General features: G+C 39.3%; 1 protein-coding gene across 3 annotated transcripts in view; it reads right to left on the bottom strand.

Annotated features, from left to right (window-relative positions):
• RPRD1A (regulation of nuclear pre-mRNA domain containing 1A) overlaps positions 1–16,551 on the bottom strand; it is a 74,076-nt gene extending 57,525 nt beyond the window's left edge. For 2 of the 3 annotated variants that reach the window (XM_015121722.3, XM_028837767.2), the window contains exon 1: positions 16,246–16,551. In XM_015121722.3, coding sequence (XP_014977208.1) covers positions 16,246–16,396 — 151 coding nt within the window. In that variant the 5' untranslated portion in view covers positions 16,397–16,551. 3 annotated transcript variants of the gene reach the window in all.
• Positions 16,552–20,648: the final 4,097 nt, after the last annotated feature.

Raw genomic sequence — 20,648 nt, 5'->3', positions numbered from 1 at the left:
CTCCTGACTCAGCCTCCCAAGTAGCTAGGACTACAAGCATGCACCACTACACCTGGCTAATTCTGTATTTTTAGTAGAGACGGGGCTTCTCCATGTTGGTCAGGCTGGTCTCGAACTCCCGACCTCAGGTGATCCACCCATCTCAGCCTGCCAAAGTGCTGGGATTACAGGCATGAGCCACCGCGCCCAGCCAGATGTAAACATTCTTAACAAAATATTAGTAAATAAAATTCAGCAACATACAAAAAGAATTATACAACACAGATAAGTGTAATTTATTCCAGGAATGCAAAGCTAGTTCAAGATTAGAACATCAATGTGATGCACCGTATTAACAGGCTAAAAAGAAAAACTGCATGGTCAAACCAATTAATGCAGAAGAGGCTTCTGACAAAATTCAACAACCATTCATGATAAAATCCCTCAGAAATCAAGAATAGAGAATTTCCTCAATTCGATAAAAAGCACCTAAAAAAAAGAAAAGAAAAAAACCTTACAGCTAACATTCCATCACAATGGATAAAGACTGAATGTTGATCAGGAACAAGGCAATAACTGTTTATTCTCATCAGTCTTATTACACATGATGCTGGATATTATAGCAAGTACAACAGGGCAATAAAAGGAAATAAAAGACAAAAAATTACAAAAGAAATAAAACTGTCCCTATTTGCAGATGACATGATTATTTACAAAGCAAACCCCAAGGAATTTATCAAAAAAAAAAAAAAAAAAAACTTTTACAGAGAATAAGTGTGTTCAGCAAGAGCTGAATTGTGCAGGCTGGAGTGCAGTGGCATGAACTCGGCTCACTGCAACCTCTGCCTCCCAGGTTCAAGCTGTTCTCCTCCTCAACCTCCTGAGTAGCTGTGATTAGAGGCGTGCGCCACCGCTGCCAGCTAATTTTTGTATTTTTAGTAGAGATGGGGTTCTGCCATGTTGGCTAGGCTGGTCTCAAACTCCCGACCTCAGGTGATCCACCCACCTCGGCCTCCCAAAGTGCTGGGATTACAGGCGTGAGCCACCAGACCCTGCCATGTATTATTTTTACCACAATGAAAAAATGCACACATACAAAAATGTACTCAAGGATCAAGATTTAACAAAATTGGCCATTTTTACTGCTTTTAATGTGCACATTAGGTAAAATTGACTTTTTTTTTTTAACTGTGAGTGTGTGGCGTTAAAAATAGTTGACTTTTGAATAGCACAGGTGTTACAGGCACCAACCCATCACACAATCAAAAACCTGCATATAATTTTTGACTCCTCCCCAAAACTTAGGGAGTTGGTGGTCTTGCTGCCTCAGGAAGAAAATTAATGTATACATGGACCCACAAAGGTCAGACCTATGAATTTGACTACTCTAGGTGTCTCGTGTACGTGGAATCATACAATTTATTCTTTTGTGACTGGTTTAATTCACTTAGCATAATGTTTTTGAGGTACATCCATGTTGCAGCATGTGTCAGAATACCCTTTCTTTTTAAGGCTGAATGACTCCACTGTATGTATATACTACATTATGTTTATTCATTTATCTGTTGTTGGACACTTGGGTTGCTTTCACCTTTTGGCTGTTGTGAATAATGCTGCTGTGGAACACTGGAATTATGGGTGTGCACATATCTGTTTGAGTCCCTCCTTTATTCTTTAGGAGTTTATACTCAGGTGGAATTGCTGAATCATGGTAATTGTATATTTAAATTTTTTAGAAGCTGTCACACAGTTTTCTATAGCAGCTGCACCATTTTATATCCTGGCCAGCAGTGTGCCAGGGTTCTTACTTGTTTTGACATCCTCACTAACATTTGTTATTTTCTGCTTTTTGATAATAACCATTCTAATGGATATGAAGTAGTATCTGCTTGTGCTTTTGATGTGCACAGAGACAGAAAATAAAAGGGTTGCTGGGGGAGAAGAAAATTGGGAGTTAATGTTTAATGGATACAAAGTTTCAGTTTGGGGAAATGGAAAAAAGTTCTGGAGATAATGATGAGTGCTAACAACAACTGAATGTACTTAATGCCACAGAACTGTACAATAAAAAAGGTTGAAATTGTAAATTTTGTTATATATACATTTATATATGTTATATATACATACATATATATGTGTGTATACATATATATATTAAAAAAAACAAAACAGGGTCTCACTCTGTCACCCAGGCTGGAGTGCAGTGGCACAGCCACGGCTCACCACAGCCCCAACCTCCTGAGTCGGGGATCCTCCAACCTCAGAGTATGTTGTTCAATGGAAAACTGTGCAATGATTACTACTATAGTTTGCCTTAATTAATGATTAGGTGCTACTGGTTTTCACCCACCTTTGCTTTTGTATCAAGATGCGTGTCATATATGGCTTGCAAATCATTGAACTTCTAAGAGATTAATAGCCAGTATATATATATATATATATATATATATATACACACACACACACACACACACACAAAAAAAAACTCCTACAATTCAACATCAAAAAACAACTCAATTCAAAACAGGCAAACTGCTTGAACAGACATTTATCCAAAAAAGATACACAGAAAATCAGTAAGTACATGAAACTATGCTCACCATCATTAGTCATTAGGGAATAGCTGAAACTACAGCACACACTACCAAACCCAGCTAATTCTTGTATTTTTTTTTGTAGAGACGGGGTTTCACCATGTTGCCCAGGTTGATCTCAAACTCCTGGGCTCAAGCAATCCACCCACCTCAGCTTCCAAAAGTGTTGGGATTACAGGTGTGAACTACCACACCAGAATTAATTTTTTTTTAACTGCTTTTAATGTGCACATTAGATACAACTGATTTTTTTTTTTAACTGTGAGTGGGTGGCATTAAAAATACAGTTGACTTTTAAATAACACAGGTGTTACAGGCACCAATCCATCACACAATCAAAAACCTGCATATAATTTTTGACCCCCCCCGAAACTTAGGGAGGTGGTGTCTTGCTGCCTCAGGAAGAAAATTCATGTATACATGGACCCACAAAGGTCAGACTTACGTTGTTTAATGGAAAACTGTGCAATGATTACTAGTACAGTTTGCCTTAATTAATGATTAGGTGCTACTGGTTTTCACCCACCTTTGCTTTTGGTATCATCAAGATGTGTGTCAATATAGCAAGTATAAGGACAAACAAGCGTAAGTAGTATCAGGAAAATCATTTTGACCTTTTGGACCCATATAACCCCCTAAAAGGGTCTTGGTGATTCACAGTGGTCTGCTGACCACATTTTAAGGACCACAGCTCTAAAAAGGGTTAAGTATGAACAGGGTAGAACAATGTAATAGACTAAAAAGGCTAGAAATTTTTCAGGTCTTTCTCAACCAAGAAAATTATAACTCAGGGTTCATTATTTGGCTCAAGATATCAGAAGTTCCTAAATCATACACTAGTTCTAAAAGAAACAACCAAATATTCTCTAATACCCCTTCCAATTCTAAAACCCTCAGATTCTACACACTTTTCAACATTCATTCAGTAACTCATTCAACACACAATTATTGTGTCTATTGTATGCTAGGTTCTGAGGGAATAAAGAAATAAGTTCAGTCCTCCAGTAATAAACTCAACACACTATTATAGATAAATGCTATAATAACAACAGTTAAAAGTACATGACACCATGGAAAATGTCAAGAGTAGGGAAAATTAGTGAATTTGAAGACAATTAAAATTATTGAGTCTGGGGAGCAGAAAGAAAAAGAATGAAGAGAAACTAACATAGTCTAATGGATCTGCCAATTAACAAATGCATTATGAAGTTACAAAAAGAAAAGCAAGAGAAAAGGATGAAGAAATGATACATGATTAACTAACGGCTAAAAACTCCAAAACTTGAAGAAAGACATGAATCTACAAATCCAAAAAGCTTAACAAATTTCAAGCAACATAAACTCAAAGAAACCCACACTAAGACACATTATAATCAAACTGTCAAAAACAAAGACAACGAGAATCTTGAAAGCAGCAAGATTAAAAGCCAATTTCTCATCAGAAACCATGAGACCAGAAAACAGTGAGACAATGTATTTAACATCCTAACAGAAAAAAAAAAAAAACTGTCAACCAAGATTTTATACTTAGCAAAACAATCTTTCAAAACTAAAGGAGAAATTAAGGCATTTCAAGCTAAATAAAAGCTGACAGAGTTTGCTACTATTAAACCTGACCTACAAGAAATCCTAAAGAGAGTTCTTCAGGATGAAATTAAAGGATACTAGATAGTAACTAGAAGCCATAAGAAATAATGAACATCAGTAAAGGTAACTCCCTAAGTAAATATAAAAGCCAATATTGTTGTATTTTTAGTCTGTCACTTCTCTTTTTGTTTCCTATGTGATTTAAAAATCAAATGCATAAAATTTAAGTTTATCAAATGGTATACAAAATATAAAGATGTAATTTGTGATAACATAAAAGGAGGATAGGGCTAGAGAGGAACAGAGTTTTTGTATCCTATTGAAGATAAGTTGGTATCAATTAAAAAAATTTTTTTTTTTTTTTTTTTTTTTTTGAGACGGAGTCTGGCTCTGTCGCCCAGGCTGGAGTACAGTGGCCGGATCTCAGCTCACTGCAAGCTCCGCCTCCCGGGTTCACGCCATTCTCCTGCCTCAGCCTCCCGCGTAGCTGGGACCACAGGCGCCCGCCACCTCGCCCGGCTAATTTTTTTTTTTGTATTTTTTAGTAGAGACGGGGTTTCACTGGGTTATCCAGGATGGTCTCGATCTCCTGACCTCATGATCCGCCCGTCTCGGCCTCCCAAAGTGCTGGGATTACAGGCTTGAGCCACCGCGCCCGGCCTTAAAAATTATTTTTTTTATTATTTTTTTTTGAGACAGAATCTTGCCCTGTCACCCAGGCCAGAGCGCAATGGCACGATCTTGGCTCACTGCAACCTCCACCTCCTGGGCTCAAGTGATTCTCCTTCCTCAGCCTCCTCAGTAGCTGGGATTACATGCACCACCACACCTGGCTAATTTTTTGTATCTTTAGTAGAGACAGGGTCTTCACCATGTTGCCAGGCTGGTCTCAAGCTCCTGACCTTGTGATCTGCCCACCTCGGCAGATCACGAGGCGGGCAGATCACAGGTGTGAGCCACCTGGGATTATAGGTGTGAGTCACCATGCCCAACGCCCAATGCCCAACCTCAATTCAAATTTAAGATGTTAACTGAAATTATAAATTTAAATTATAAATTATGTTTATAAATTATAAATTTAAAGTTTTAAAGTTTAATTCAAAAAATGTTTTAAAGAACCCATCTCAAAAAACAGAACTAGGGATGATGGGTGGGTGAACAATTAATTCTTCCCAGGAGAAACTATAAAAACCTGAAGAGAGGAGTTGTCATGAGAGTCTGGAAACCAGGGGATAGAGGAGAAACAGAAAAAAGAAAAAGTACATAAAAGCACACAGACACATTAAAGTACAAGATACTTACATCATTTATAAAACTGAAGTGAATCTCACATACCATAAATTTAACCACATTAAAGCATACAATTCAGGGGTTTTTACTGCATTTGTAAGATTGTGCAACCATTACCTCCATCTAGTTCCAAAATATTTTCAGCACCTCCAAAGACAAGCCCACACCCACCTAGTAGTTATTCGCCATTCCTCTCTTCACTCTAGCCCCCAGGAGGATTATGGACTTACCTATTCTAGATATTCCATATATTATGAAATTACACAATATGTGACTTTTTGTGTTTGACTTCTTTTGCTTTGCACGTTTCTGAGGTTGCTCGACACTGTAGAATGTATCAGTATTTCATTCCTTTTTATAGCTGAATATAATATTCCAGCATGTGGATATACCATATTTGTTTATCCATTCATCTGCTAATGAACATGCAGGTTGTTTCAATCATTTGGTCACTATGAACAGTCCTATTATGAGAATTCTTATAAAGTATTTGTTTGAATATCTGTTTCCAAGTCTCATAAACATATACCTAGGAGTGAAATTACTGGGTCATATAGTAATTCTATGTTAACATGAGTAAGGAGGACAGCTAGTAGGTGAATGAGATTAGATACAAGGAGATCCGCTGGGAGGCTATAGCAAGAATATTAGTAAATATGAGACCTAGGCAGTGGGGTGAAAAAGGAAAAGCAAGGGAGATACTGCCAAAAATAATTTAAAAAGCTGAAGGTAAGAAAACTATGAAGAGGTTGAAACAATCTTGAAGTTCTGAGCATAGGCAACTAGAAGATTAGTAATGCCCTTCACTGAAATAGGAAAGGCAAAGCAATAGGGAAGAGGAATGGGAATAGGGGAAGATGACAAAAAAGGGTTTATGTGCACAATGAGTTTGGGATGTGTAGGAAATGCCATTCAGTGATGCTGAGACTGGGCTACAGAAAAAGATCATCGAATCATCAGCATATTTATGACAGAAACTAAAAACACCATCTAAAGCATCAAATTATAAACCCGTACTAATTGATTTACCAATTAAATGCTAGTGAATCTATGGCCGGGCATGGTGGCTCATGCCTGTAACCCCAGCACCTTAGGAGGCCAAGACAGGCAGATCACTTGAGGTCAGGAGTTCAAGACCAACCTGGCCAACATGATGAACCCCGTCTCTACTAAAAATAGAAAAAAATTAACCAGATGTGGTGGTGGGTGCCTGTAATCCCAGCTACTTGGGAAGCCGGGGCAGGAGAATCACTTAAATCAGGGAGGCAGAGGTTGCGGTGAGCAAAGGTCACATCACTGCACTCCAGCCTGGGCAACAGAGCGAGACTCCATCTCAAAATAAATAAATAAATAAGTAAATAAATAAAATGTTAGTAAATCTAGATGAAGTGCTCAAATTACTTTTACTTGGGGATCTCCAAAGAAATAGAATCAACAGGACAGAGAGAGAAAAAGTGACTGATTATAAGGAATCAGCCATGGGAATCTGGAGGCTGACAAGTCCCAAGATCTGCAGTTCAGACTGCAGGAGAGCCTCAAGACCCAGGGGAGCCAATGGAGTAGTTCCAGTCCAAGTCCAAAGGCCTAAGAACCAGGACTACCAATGGTGTAATTCCAGTCTGAAGGCTAGCAAACTGGAGACCTGGAAGAGCAGCCAATACTTCAGTTTGAGTCCAAAGGCAGGAGAAAAAAAGACAAAAGAAAAAAAAAAAAGTCCAGGCTCAAAGGCAGTCAGCAGAAGTTCTCTCTTATTCATGGAAAAATCAACCTTTTCGTTCTATTTATGTCTTCAACTGGCTGGGTAAGTCCTACTTACATTAGGGAGGGCATCTGCTTTTCTGTCTGATTCAAATGTTCATCTCATCCAGAAAACACCTCCACACACATATCCAGAAATGGCTGGCTGAATGTCTGGGCATCCTGTTGCCCAGTCAGGTTGACAAAGAAAATTAACCATCACAAATGCTGTTCAAGATAATACCTCAAGATATTCAACTAAGAAAAGTGAATTTTTTGATAGTTTGGCAAAAATACGGTCCTTGACAAAAATGATTTGCTAGATTAAATGTCTAAGGTATTTTTAAACCATATTCTGAAGAAAAATGACGTTCCTTTAACTGGACCAAAGTGTGCCATCACAAAAATCAATCAATACAAACCATTTTCCCAACTTAGAGAAAAACTAATTGATGTTTTCAGTTTTAAGTCTTTTTTCATAATGCGACTTAATCCTTCAATACTTCCTTCTATTAGCCTGTACAAGAATCAAGTTAAGATACATTTAGCACAAAGTTAGACAATTATTTTTAACTTAAATATGCATTTCATGATACTCTTTACAGAGTTTTTACAAAGCATCAAGAAGTGACATCTGAAGAAGTTTGAAAATCACTTAAACAATTAAATACACATTTAAAATAAGATTGCACAGTTCTCAGCCTGACATTTGCCATCATAAAGACATACGTTCTCTTTTAGATACCGTAACAAATTAAAGTGATAATTCCAGAAATACCAAAAAATTTGTTCTTGTAGATAACAAGTTGATTCTAGAGTTTATATAGAAAAACAAAACAAGAATACACAAGAAAACTGCAACAGGGAAGAGTAATTGCTGAAGGGAAAAAAGCATGTCTGAGAGGGTACATGTCCTATCAGCCATGAAAACATAATAAAGAGTATAACAGTGCTACATGAGTAGACAGATAAACGCAACAGAATGAGTGAGAATACACACCGATACATAGAAAAACTTAAAGTAATGAACTTTTCACAAAATGGTGTGATACACTAATGCCTAGCCCGTCTATCAAGGTCTCTTAAATCATCACCTAAAACCATTAAGAAAATACTAGTATATGGCCGGGCGCGGTGGCTCAAGCCTGTAATCCCAGCACTTTGGGAGGCCGAGACGGGCGGATCACGAGGTCGGGAGTTCGAGACCATCCTGGCTAACACGGTGAAACCCCGTCTCTACTAAAAAATACAAAAAGCTAGCCGGGCGAGGTGGCGGGCGCCTGTAGTCCCGGCTACTCGGGAGGCTGAGGCAGGAGAATGGCGTAAAAACCCGGGAGGCAGAGCTTGCAGTGAGCTGAGATCCGGCCACTGCACTCCAGCCTGGGCGACACAGCGAGACTCCGTCTCAAAAAAAAAAAAAAAAAAAAAAAAAGAAAATACTAGTGTATTTACTAATGACATACACATTTTAATAGAAAAAACAGACATCCTAAACGTTCATCAACAGAGTAACAATTACGTAAATTTTGACATATCCATAAAATGAAATACAATACAATCATTTTTTGAAACAAAGCAATGCCATTAAACTGTTAACAGACTGATTCTGGGTAGAGAAATGGTTAAGGAGGGAATAGGAATGGAAAGAACCCATATATCATTCTTTACAGGCTTTTGGTCGTTTTTTTTGGTTTTTTTAGATGGGATCTAGCTTTGTCTCTCAGGCTAGAATGCAGTGGCACAATCTCGGCTCACTGCAACCTCCACCTCCCAGGTTCAAGTGATTCTCCTGCCTCAGCCTCCCAAGTAGCTGGGATTACAGGTGCCCGCCACCACACCCAGCTAAATTTGGTATTTTTAGTAGAGACAGGGTTTCACCATATTGGCTAGGCTGGTCATGAACTTCTGATCTCAAGTGATCTGCCCACCTCAGCCTCCCAAAGTGCTGGGATTACAGGTGTCAGCCACCATGCCCAGCCTTTTATGCCTTTTAAATTTCATTTTATGCACATATTACCTACTAAATGTTTTTAAAAACACACCTGGAAATTCCAAGCATTCAACATAAGCATGGCAAACCATTTTGTTTAAAAAAAATTATCAGTTATTACAGATAAAAAGGAGTAAGAAAAAGCTATAAAAAGGAGAACAGATGAATAGGCACCTTAGAACAGCCACGAGTTATGCAAGAGAACCAAAATGACCACAAAGCTCAGATGACAGCAAGGTGACTAAATAAACAATTCATCATTATAATCCTTTTATTTTTTTCTGTATAATCCTCTTAATATATTTTTACAAACAAAAAATAAGAAAGGCGAGGAGCAATGCTGACACCTATAACCCCAGCACGTTGTGGGGCCAAGACAGGAGAATCATCTGAGCCCAGGAGTTTAAGACCAGCCTCAGCAATATGGCAAGACCCTGTTTCTATCAAAAAAAAAGAAAAAAAAGAAAAAATCAGCCAGGCATGGTGGCATGCACCTGTGGTCCTAGCTACTTAGGAGGATTGATTGAGCCTAGGAGGTTGGGGCTGCAGTGGGCCCTGATCTGCCACCACACTCCAGCCTGGGCAACAGAGCCAAACCCTGTCTCTCAAAAACAACAACAAACATATAACACACACACACACACACACACACACCCCTTAAGACACTTATTTTCAGACATAAAACACTAAAAGTTTATTTAACCCAGGCTCCATGGCTCATGCCTATAATCCCAGCACTTTGGGAGGCCAAAACAGGAGGATCACTTGAGCCAAGGAGTTTGAGATCAGCCTGGGCAATATGGCAAACATGGTCTCTACAAAAAATGCAAAAACAATTATTAGCCAGGCATGGTGGTATGCACCTAGAGTCCCAGTACTCAGGGGGCTGAAGTGGGAGGATCACTTAAGCCCAGGAGGCAGAGGTTGCTGTGAGTCGGGATCATGCCACTGCACCCGGGTGAGAGAGTAAGACCTTGTCTCAAAAACAAATTAAAAAATTAAAGTTTATCTAAATGTGTATTATCCTGTCTACCTCCAGAAAGGACTTATGAACGGAAATGTTCTATTTGAAAAGTCAAATAATGTTGTTCTACATAAGACCACATTCGAATGATTACAACAGCTAAAACCTATGTCTATATTCTTGGTACAGCTCCTAGTAAATTCTACATATACTTCAAATCTTAAATCAAAGGACCCTTCCCTAATTTCATAAACTAGGATAGGTTCCCAATTACATTTCTCCTTTGTATTACTGTGCAGTTACTAGTTTAGCAGAGTGCACTTGCCTGGCTGATACGTAAGCTCCATGAAGACAGCTATATGTCTTTTTATGTGCTCAATCATCCTTGTTCACTAAGAGAGTAAGGAGGTCACTAAGTATTTCTTGAATAAAGAAAACAGAAGAAATTTCTTGTATTTTTTGTGACAGGGTCTCACTCTGTTGCCCAGCCCGGACATGCACTACATGGGAGTCATCATGGTCAGTTTGACAACATTAATCCTCTTCAATATAAGAACTTAGAAGATGCAAGCATTGTCTATTTTTTCAATTCTAACTTTGAAAGAGAAACGAGTAACAGTATCAGACAATATAAAAGTCACTGAATTGTCAATTTAAAACAATCTCCTCATTTTTAGGATTTATATTGCTATGTATTTTTAAAGCAAATGAAAAATGTTCTTTAACTTCTCCATTTTTCTAAAACCAAATTAGTAAGAACAGCCAAGAATATACAGTACTTATTTTAGCACATCTTACAAATTTAAAGTCGTATTAGTGAATACGAATGTTAATTCAACAAATATTTAAGATCTTTCATCCAACGCAGTATGCTGGGGCTATGGAAGCTAAAAATTGAAATGGCAAAACAACGTGAAGGAGCCTACTATCTACTTCACAACCAATATGTAACTCCCCAACCTATAATACAATATGAAATGGTACTTAGTTCCCTGAAAGATATCTAACATAGCTTACTGATGAAAAAGTGCTCATTTCAACAAATGATTACAAATAGGAGGAAAATCTAAACCTTAAATAATGTATTATTTTAATTGTTGCCAACCCTAGAAAAAAATAAACCCAGCATGGTAGTGTGCACCTGTAGTCCCAGCTACTTGGGAGGCTGAGGCATGAAGAGTACCTGAGCCCGAGTTCAAGAGCAGCCTCCGCAACATAGTGAGACACTGTCTCATTTAAAAAAAAAAAAATTAGGAAACACAGTTAAAAGGCATTCAAAGGCCGACCATTTCCAGGTTTGGCTCTTTGCATCCAAAGCTATTTATCACCTCAGCACTTTCACATATTCCCAGTGGCTGCAGGCCCAACCCCCCCCAACTTGTTCAAAGAGGTCTTCTATTAAACATCACCTTGCAGAGATGATTTCCCTCTAACTAAAGATTTCCTCCTTCAAAGAACTAAACACAAAATTTATATTAAAAATGTTTTGTTTATTGGTTGCCCTTACCACAAGACTATAAATTCTGAGGGCAGGAATAAACTTGTCTTTTCTTTACCACTGTAATACACAATCAATAAATACAGGGTGAATTAACATACTTTAAGGGGTTGAGGCACTTATAGTTTTGTTAAGACACCAATATAACATTAAAGAGGCTGGTACAAAGGATACAATCACCAGACAAGGGAGGGCAGTGACCTTCACCAACTACAAACAATTTCCTCCTATCTATCTTGTTTTCTACAGCTCTTATAGAGATCTTTCAGTGAGTGTGTGTAGAAAAGAGCCCAAATGTTAGTGTTGGTTTCTAAGTTCAGGTATGTTCATGGTCAATATTTCTACAGAAATGAATATAAATAATGTATATTAAGTTTTATAATTTAGCTAGCATTGACTGAGACATTTACAGTTTAAAACAGTTTAAAGGACATTATTATGAAAGTAAAAAGACAACCCACTGAATGGAAGAAAATATTTGTGGTATGAATATAACACAATACTTGTACCTAGTATACATTGGGAACATTGAGAACACTTACAACTCAGTAATAAAAAGACAAATTTTAAAATAGGCAGAATAAATATTTTTCCAGACAACATCCAAATGGCCAGTAAGTACATGAAAATAGGCTCAGCATAATTAGTCATCTGGGAAATGCATATCAAAATCATAATGAGATACCACTTCACACCCACTAGGACAGCTGTAATCAAAAAGACAGATAACAAATATTAGCAAGGATGTAGAGAAATTGGACCCTCATACACTGTTGGTAGGAATGTATTTTAAAAAGATGTACCCACTGTGGAAAATAGCCTGGTAGACCCTCAAAAGGCTGAACATAAGATTCCTATATGACCCAGAAATTCCACTCCTCAGTAAATATCCAAGATGAAAACATATCCACAAAAACAAAACAAAACAAAACAAAACAAAACCTTGTACAGGAGTGCTCACAGCAGCATTACTTATAATAGCCAAAAAGTGGAAATAACTCAAACGTCTATCAACTGATGAATGGCTAAATTCATACAACAGAATATTATTCTGCCATAAAAAGGACTGAAGGACAGTAAGTGGTCTTTTGCAACTGGCTTCTTTTAGTTAGCATGTTTTCCAGGCTCATCCATGTTATAGCCTGGATGGAAAACGTGCAAAAGACCACATACTATGTAATTCTATTTATATGAAATGGTAAAAATAGTCCAATCTATAGAGGTAAAGTAAATTAGCAGTTGCCTAGGGTTTGGGAGAGATGGGGGACTGGGGACAACAGCTAAATGGCATGGAGTTTCTTTCAGGGTAACAAAAATGTTCTAAAATTGGTGACAGCTTTACAATTATATAAACATATTAAAAATCACTGAATAGTATACCTTGAATGGATGAATGGTGTGGTATGTGAATTACATCTTCATAAAGATGTAACAAAATGGTCACTTACATTTTTGGTTACACTTTACTGCATTTATCAGGAAAATTATATGTCATTTTGGTCTTCATAAAGGTCTTGAGGTTTATCCCTCCAAACAGAAATTCTTTCATTAAAGGAGACAAAGATAAGGAAGGTAGAAAAAGAAGGGAAACCTTCATAACTGAATGGCTACCATATCTAACAGATATAATTTAACCATTCATTCTTAATTTTTTTATTTTCTGAGACAGGGCCTTGCTCTGTCACCCAGGTTGGAGGGCAGTGGCGCACTTGGTTCACTGCAGCCTAAACCTCTTGGGCTCAAGTGATCCTCCAATCTCAGCTTCCTGAGTAGCTTAGGCCCGCGCCATCACGCCCAGCTAATTTCGGTATTTTTTGTAGGGACAGGGTTTTGCCATGTTGGCCAGGCTGGTCTCAAACTCCTGAGCTCTGGCAATCCACCTCCCTCAGCCTCCTAAAGTGCTGGGATTACAGGCATGAGCCACGGTATCCAGCTCATTCTTATACTTTGAACAGTAGCTTCTCCCACTCTCACATTTTTGTCTTTACACTTTGAGAAACTAAAGAATGCCTGGCTTAATACAAAATGTTCAACTAATTTTCCTTAGTTTGTTGTAATATATTTTCAAGATTGATTGATTTCTTTTGTAATTATTCTGCAGAGATAATGTGATTCAAGATATGGGAAAATAACTAAAAGAATGTCTGGTACTCAGTAAGTGATTGCCATTATCATTAAACTACAGGAGATGAGAATCCTGAAGTTGATGAGCAAAACTGCAAGGAAGGGGAAGGACACAAAGGCTACACCCTACAAAAGCAGTCATCTGTCAAGAAAAGGAAACCCTTGGCAGAGCAGGCCAGGCTAATATGAGGATTGCAGCAGCAGCGGTATGTTCATCAGCATCACCATTACTATCAACACTATCATCACTACCACCCTCCTCCTAAAACATCTTTTTATATGCTTTAACTTTTTCTACTTATGAAACACTTAAACATATGGAAACATCACAAACCTTGCTAAAAGCACATCTTACAATTTTCCTACATTTGCACCAACATTTTCTTAAATACATGAAATATTAGATAGCTTTCTTCTATGGCAACCACTATCTTGGAAAATGGTGCTAATCACTACTACGCATATTCTAATATAGGTATCTATAAACAAAAGGAGTACTGTTTTGCATGTTTTTAAACTTTACCCCATAGCATTATTCGTCTGTACCTTGTTTTCTTAGCTCAAGATTTTGTTTGTTGTTTTCCAGTTCAGTCATGTTGTTTCATGCAGCTCTAATTCACTCGTGAGAACTTTTGGATAGTATTACATTTTATCAATATCACAATTTATTTGCCCATTCTCAAGCTAATGGAATGGTTTTTTGTTTTTCTTATTTTTTGTAAAGACATGGTCTCACTTGCTTTCAATTTTGTTATGAAGCTGCAATAAGCACAATCCTTCAGCAGAATACTTATTTCTAGAATATATTCCTAGAAAGAAAACTGTTAGGTCAAAGGATATATTTAATATATACCTCCAACTTCATCAACTAAGTTGATCTACAAAATAGTTACATGTTTTTACATTCCCGCCGAGTGGTGTAAGAGTTCCTGTTTCTCTTCGTCTGCAACAATTAACCATACTAGCATACTTTTTGCCAAGTGATGACCATAAAGTGGTACCTCACTGGCTTACTTTTTCTGACTCATAAGATTAAGTATCATTTGTTGACCTTTCAGGTTTCCTCATGTGAAATGCCTACAAACAGTATTGCCATTTTTCTACTAATTTGTAATCGTTCTTAAGACAGTCTAGGTACCAACCCTACATTGATTACATGTGTTTCTAAATGCTCTTTGCAAAAACAAAAAACAAGATAAACCTGTTACTGATTCTGAAATCTAGTAAAATGTAAAAGCAAAGCTAATTCCTGACTTTTCAAAGTTCACAGCTACATTCCAGATCTTTATGTCAGTGTTTCTCAAACCTTTCTGTCCACTCACAGAAGATGAATTCCTCATTCAGGGCCAAAACACATATACCTACACATAAACTGAAAAACAGGGCTGTAAATCCATTTCTTCTAAAGAATGGGTGACGTTTTCATAACCACAAACAATATACAAGGACAGATTGCCTCCATTCTATACAGCCAACATTTTGGTTCACATTTTGTCTGTTATGTAAATACATCATATAGCTTTCACAAGGTTCAGTAAGCAAGCGTCTATTTCGATTAACAACAGTTTGTTAAAACCTTTAACACTTGATAACCATCATATCCATCAGGATGTTTGCAACAATAATGAAGAGTGTCCACTCTACCCCACGAATTAAGAATTAAAGTACAAGCTCAGACTAAGCAAATGAAATTTTTCATTTTCAGTCGCACTAGCATAATCAATTTTTTACAGATAAAGTTGCTCAAGTTGCTCTGTATACGTGAACTGATTCTGAATGTTTTAGTGACAGACATCTCAAAAAAGTTTACTTCATTTACAGGAACACTATCAAATGTTTCGGAAAACAAAGACACTGCATTAGGGCATATAATCATTGAACAGGAAAGGACTTTAGGTCACTTACTCTAAATCTCTCATTTTCAGGTAAGGCATCTGCAACCCAGAAGTTGTAAGAAACTTGCCCAATTGAGATCCTCTAAAATCTACAAATTCAGAGTCTTTTCCACTGCATCACCCATCTTCTTACATTGGACTTCTAAAACTATTTCTCTATTAATTTCACAAGAATAAGTTGTTGCGTTATAGAAATGACAGAAGTAACTCCCAAACCCACATCAATCTTTTTCTTTCCACTCCCCTACCTTTTCCCTCCCTTATCCTCCATTATCATTCACAGAATGAAAAAAAATACCTGACCACCTGAATTTCTGGCCCTAATTGGCTGTGGAGTCCCGACCCCCTGCTACTGTTTCCTTGTTAAGCTAACTGGAGTTTTTAAAATTATTCATTCCTTTATTCAAAAAATATCTAAGCCCAGACTTTGCAGAAGCGTGGTGCACGCAGCTCCTCCAAGCCCGCAGACCACCGCGGGCTGGCATCCCGACGCCAGGAAGCCGGGGGCGCTGGAGAAGCGGGGTTCCCGGGGACGCCTGGAGGTCGGCCGGGTGGTGGGGGGCGGCCGACAGGTGCGGGGGACTCACCTTTCCGCAGCTCCCGCTCCCACACGGTGACGATGGGCCGCGAGTGTTTACGGTGGTGAATGAGCCACAGGGACAAGGTCTGCACGCTCTGCTGTGAGTTGCTCAACTCCGACAGCTTCTTCTCCAGCGCCGCCTCAGAAAAGGCTGACATCCCTCCGACACCACGTTCACGCCGTCCCACGCGGTGGGGCCGAGGGGAGGAGAGTTTCGCCGCCCTAGCCGCGGCCTCGCCCCCTCACCCCACCCTTCCCCACGCTCTCACCACTGCCGCCTCTTCATCCAAGTCCGGCCGCAAACCAGCAAGATGGCGTCCGCCCGGCAGTGACGTCACACGGACCCACGCCCCGCCCCTCCCGCTGCAAACCCTGGGAAAACGCGCGGCCTAAAAGCGGAACCACCAGGCGGAAGGGGCGGAGCCGAAGCAAGTTCAGGGAAGATGGGCAGGGGCGTGACGCCTGGGTTAGTCTCAGAGGCATGGTGGGAGTTTGCCAGGCCTGAACCCTCCCTAAGGAAAACTCTGCCAAGGAAGCAGTGATTACAGATCTCTATATAGGCGTGTAAATTGGGATAAATTGGGGCAGGCACTTTAAAGACTATTTGCATGATATTTAAAAATACACCTTCCTAAATAGAGTATAGGATGGTTACCAGAGGCGGGTAAGGGTAGTGGGGGAGGGCTAAATAGAAGGACTAATAGAAGGACTAAATATAAATAGGACCTAGTATTTGATAGCATAACAGGGGGACTAGAGTCAATAATAGTTTAATTGTACATTTTAAAATAACTAAAAGTGTAATTGGATTGTTCATAACAAAGGATAAATGCTTAAAGGGATAGATACCCAACTTTGCATAATACGATTATTAGGCATTGCCTGTACCAAAATATCTCATGTACTCCATAAGTATGTACACCTACGATGTACCCACAAAAATGAAAAATGAATAAAAATTTAAAAACTATAAAAATACACTTTCCTAGCAATTTCACTAATTGCTGTCAATGCTGGAAAAAAACACCAGCATGTTTGCACCAGGAGGCTTACTCTAAGTGTTCAGTCCAACACAGTAAGAGTGAAAAATTGGAACATTCACTGTTGCAATCTACACAAATACATGTATATTCCATAATACATGCAGCAGTTTAAAATAAGGATTAATCCAAGATATGGTGGATTTGGAGGGGTTTGAGTGGGTTTTTGTGGGATCTTTTTTGAGAGAGGGCCTCACTCTCACCCAGGCTGGAGTTCAGTGCCATGATCACAGCTTACTGCAGCCTCGAATTCCTGGGTTCAAGCATTCCTCCCACCTTGGCCTCTCAAAATGCTGGGATTACAAGTATGAGCCACCGTGCCCAGCTGGATTTTTTCTTTTAATTACAGAAGCAAAAGTATAGTATACCACTTCTTGTTTAAAGGTATGTAATTCATATGGGTTCACAAGTACGTAAACGCATGGCAAAGGTTTGGAGGAATACACACCACATGAATATTGGTCTCAGGGAGAGGATCAGAATTGGAGCCCTTAAATTGTGTCCATATTGTTTTCATTTTTACAAAAAGAATATGTGAATATATTACTTATATAGTTAAAAATTAATTACAGAAATCTTATTATTAATCTAATGCAAACACTGTCACATTCTAAATTTTTTTTTGAGACTGGGTCTTACTGTGTTGCCCAGGCTGGAGTATGTGGTTCAGTCATGTTCATGGCAATCTCAACCTCCTGGGCTCAAGCAATCCTCCTCTGTGTCAGCCTCCCAAAGTGCTGGGAATACAGTTGTCAGCCTCTGCGCCTGGCCCTTCTTAATACAAGAAACTTCCCGAAAGATACATAAGAAATGATAGGAATTCCTAAACTATCTTTTGAGAAGCACCATTCAAGAACTTTGTGGCCAGATGCGTGGTTCATGTCTATAATCCCAGCACTCTGGGAGGCCAAGGAGGATCGCCTGAGCCCAGGAGTTAGACACCAACCTGGGCAACACAGTGAGACCCTGTATTTACTAAAAATTTAAAAATTAGCTGGGTATGGTGGCATGCGCCTATGGTCCCAGGAAGCTGAGGTTGGAGGATCACCTGAACCTGAGAGGCAGAGGTTGCAGTGAGTCATGATCGTGTCACTCCACTCCAGCCTGAGCAACAGAGCAACACCCTGTCTCAAAAAAAGAAAAAGAAGGGCAGGGTGCAGTGGTTCACACCTGTAATCCCAGCACTTTGGGAGGTCAAGGCGGTGGGGGGCGGTGTGGATCAAGAGGTCAGGAGTTTGAGACCAGCCTGACCAACATGGTGAAACCCCATCTCTACTAAAAATACAAAAATTAGCTGGGCGTGGTGGTGGACGCCTGTAATCCCAGCTTCTCAGGAGGCTGAGGCAGTAGAATCGTTTGAATCCGGGAGGCGGAAGTTGCAGTGAGCCGAAACCGCACCATTGCATTCCAGCCTGGGCAACAGGGCGAGACTACATCTCAAAAAAAAAAAAAAAAGAAAAAAGAAAGAATGAAAAGAAAAAGAACTTCAAACAAGTAGGAACTGAATATGTATATTTGTGCCTGAGGTTCAGAGATATTGTTGTAGAGGTGAAGTTCACTCTTTTTTCGCCTCCTTTCACTCCAATATCTATTCCTATCTTTACATTTCTTTCTCCATTGTACATCTTTTTGTTTATCCAATCTATTTAGCCTAGCTTTTAATTTTAATTTAGTTCAAGTTTAACCCTTTTTTTTTTTTTTAAGGAGACAAGATCTCGCTTTGTTGCCCAGGCTGGAGTGCAGTGGCATCATCACAGCTCACTGCAGCCTCAACCTCCCAGGTCAGATGATACCCCCACCTCAGCCTACCAAGTAGCTAGGACTACAGGCGTACCATCATGCCCACCTTATTTTTAAATTTTGTTTGTAGAGATGGGGTCTCGCCATGTTGCCCATCCTGGTCTTGAATTCTCAGGCTCAAGCCATCCTCCTGTCCCTGCCTCCCAAAGTGCTGGGAACATGAGCTACTGAGGCTGGCCAAACCTATCTATCCTCTGAGACCTTAAAAGTATCTTCAACGCTATTCCCTTCCATGAGCCCTGTAGCCACCAAAGACTACTTCCCATCTCCCAGTGTCTTCACCTGAGATTTCCACTATTCTCATTCTCTATCTCTGTCTTCCTCTGTGTCTCAATTCTACCTAAAATTTCAGCTTAAATTCTGCCTTAAAGTTCCAGGAAATAAACAAATTAGGAGGTTAGGTATTCTAGATGACTCTAGCTGATACTCCCATACGTGTAAATACTGCCTTAGAGCCATTGTCACGTCAGATAACTCAACAGCCCATCTTCCTACAACAGGAATATGAAGTACTGCCTTTAGTTGAACAAAAGATGATGTTCTCTCTGCAACCTTCCGATCAATAGAATCTTAACAATGAGCCTGAATTTCACAGAATAACATTCCTGCAGGTTGACTTCAACTACATCAAAATGGGGTACTGAGAAAGTAGGAAGATAACTGTGGTTACTGACAACTAGACTGCAGTCTTGCCAGTGAAACATAAACTGTTCTCACAGGATATAAACAATAATTAGGCAAGTCCATTCTATGACTGTAGTAGAGCAAAACAGAGCCAAGGCTACCTTGCAGCCATGAAAATTGCTGGTATTGCCTTCTGATAACTAACATGAATAATTACACCTTCTTAGCCAGTGACATCTCTAGCCCCATCTCAACCCTCTGACCTCCTACATAAAAAATGATCAAAAATCTACCCAACCACCTAGTTGCTCCTGCTCCTCACAGCACCTAATCCAGAACTGACTTTGCACCTCTAAAGTATCCTTAGAATCACGCAAGCTCAAATCTTAAAATAAGCCTTCCCAATTCCTTCTAATAACATACCCCATAGTTTCTGTGGTGTGTTCTCATTCTTGTTTGCTGCAGCAAACTAAATAAACTTTGTTTAAAGTTATATGGTTCTTATGGTCTTTGGCTGGTGGGTTTGGTTTTTGTTTGTTTGTTTGGTATTTTTAAGATAGGGTCTTGCTCTGTTGGGTGACAAACTTCTCTATTTCCCAAATCCATTCCTATTCCATTTTCCATTGCCTTCTATCCATTAAACAGGCAAACATCATTCTTCCTGCAGCACTCTAACTTCACCCCACCATCAAAATAAAGAACTTTCTCAGCTGGCTCATGTCTGTAAGCACTTTAGGGAGGCTGAGGCAGGTGGATCACTTAAGGCCAGGAGTTCAAGACCAGCCTGGCCAACATGGCGAAACCCCATCTCTATGAAAAATACAAAAATTTGCCAGGTGTAGTGGTGCATGCTTGTAATTGTCAGCTGCTCGGGAGGCTGAGGCAGGAGAATTGCTTGAACCTGGGAGACAGAAGTTGCAGTGAGCCAAGATCATACCACTGCACT

Source organism: Macaca mulatta, chromosome 18 (genome assembly GCF_049350105.2).
Source record: "Macaca mulatta isolate MMU2019108-1 chromosome 18, T2T-MMU8v2.0, whole genome shotgun sequence".
NCBI classification, from domain to species: Eukaryota; Metazoa; Chordata; class Mammalia; order Primates; family Cercopithecidae; genus Macaca; species Macaca mulatta.
Note: the sequence above shows the minus strand (reverse complement) of the source record. Positions and strands in the feature narration are given on the sequence as shown.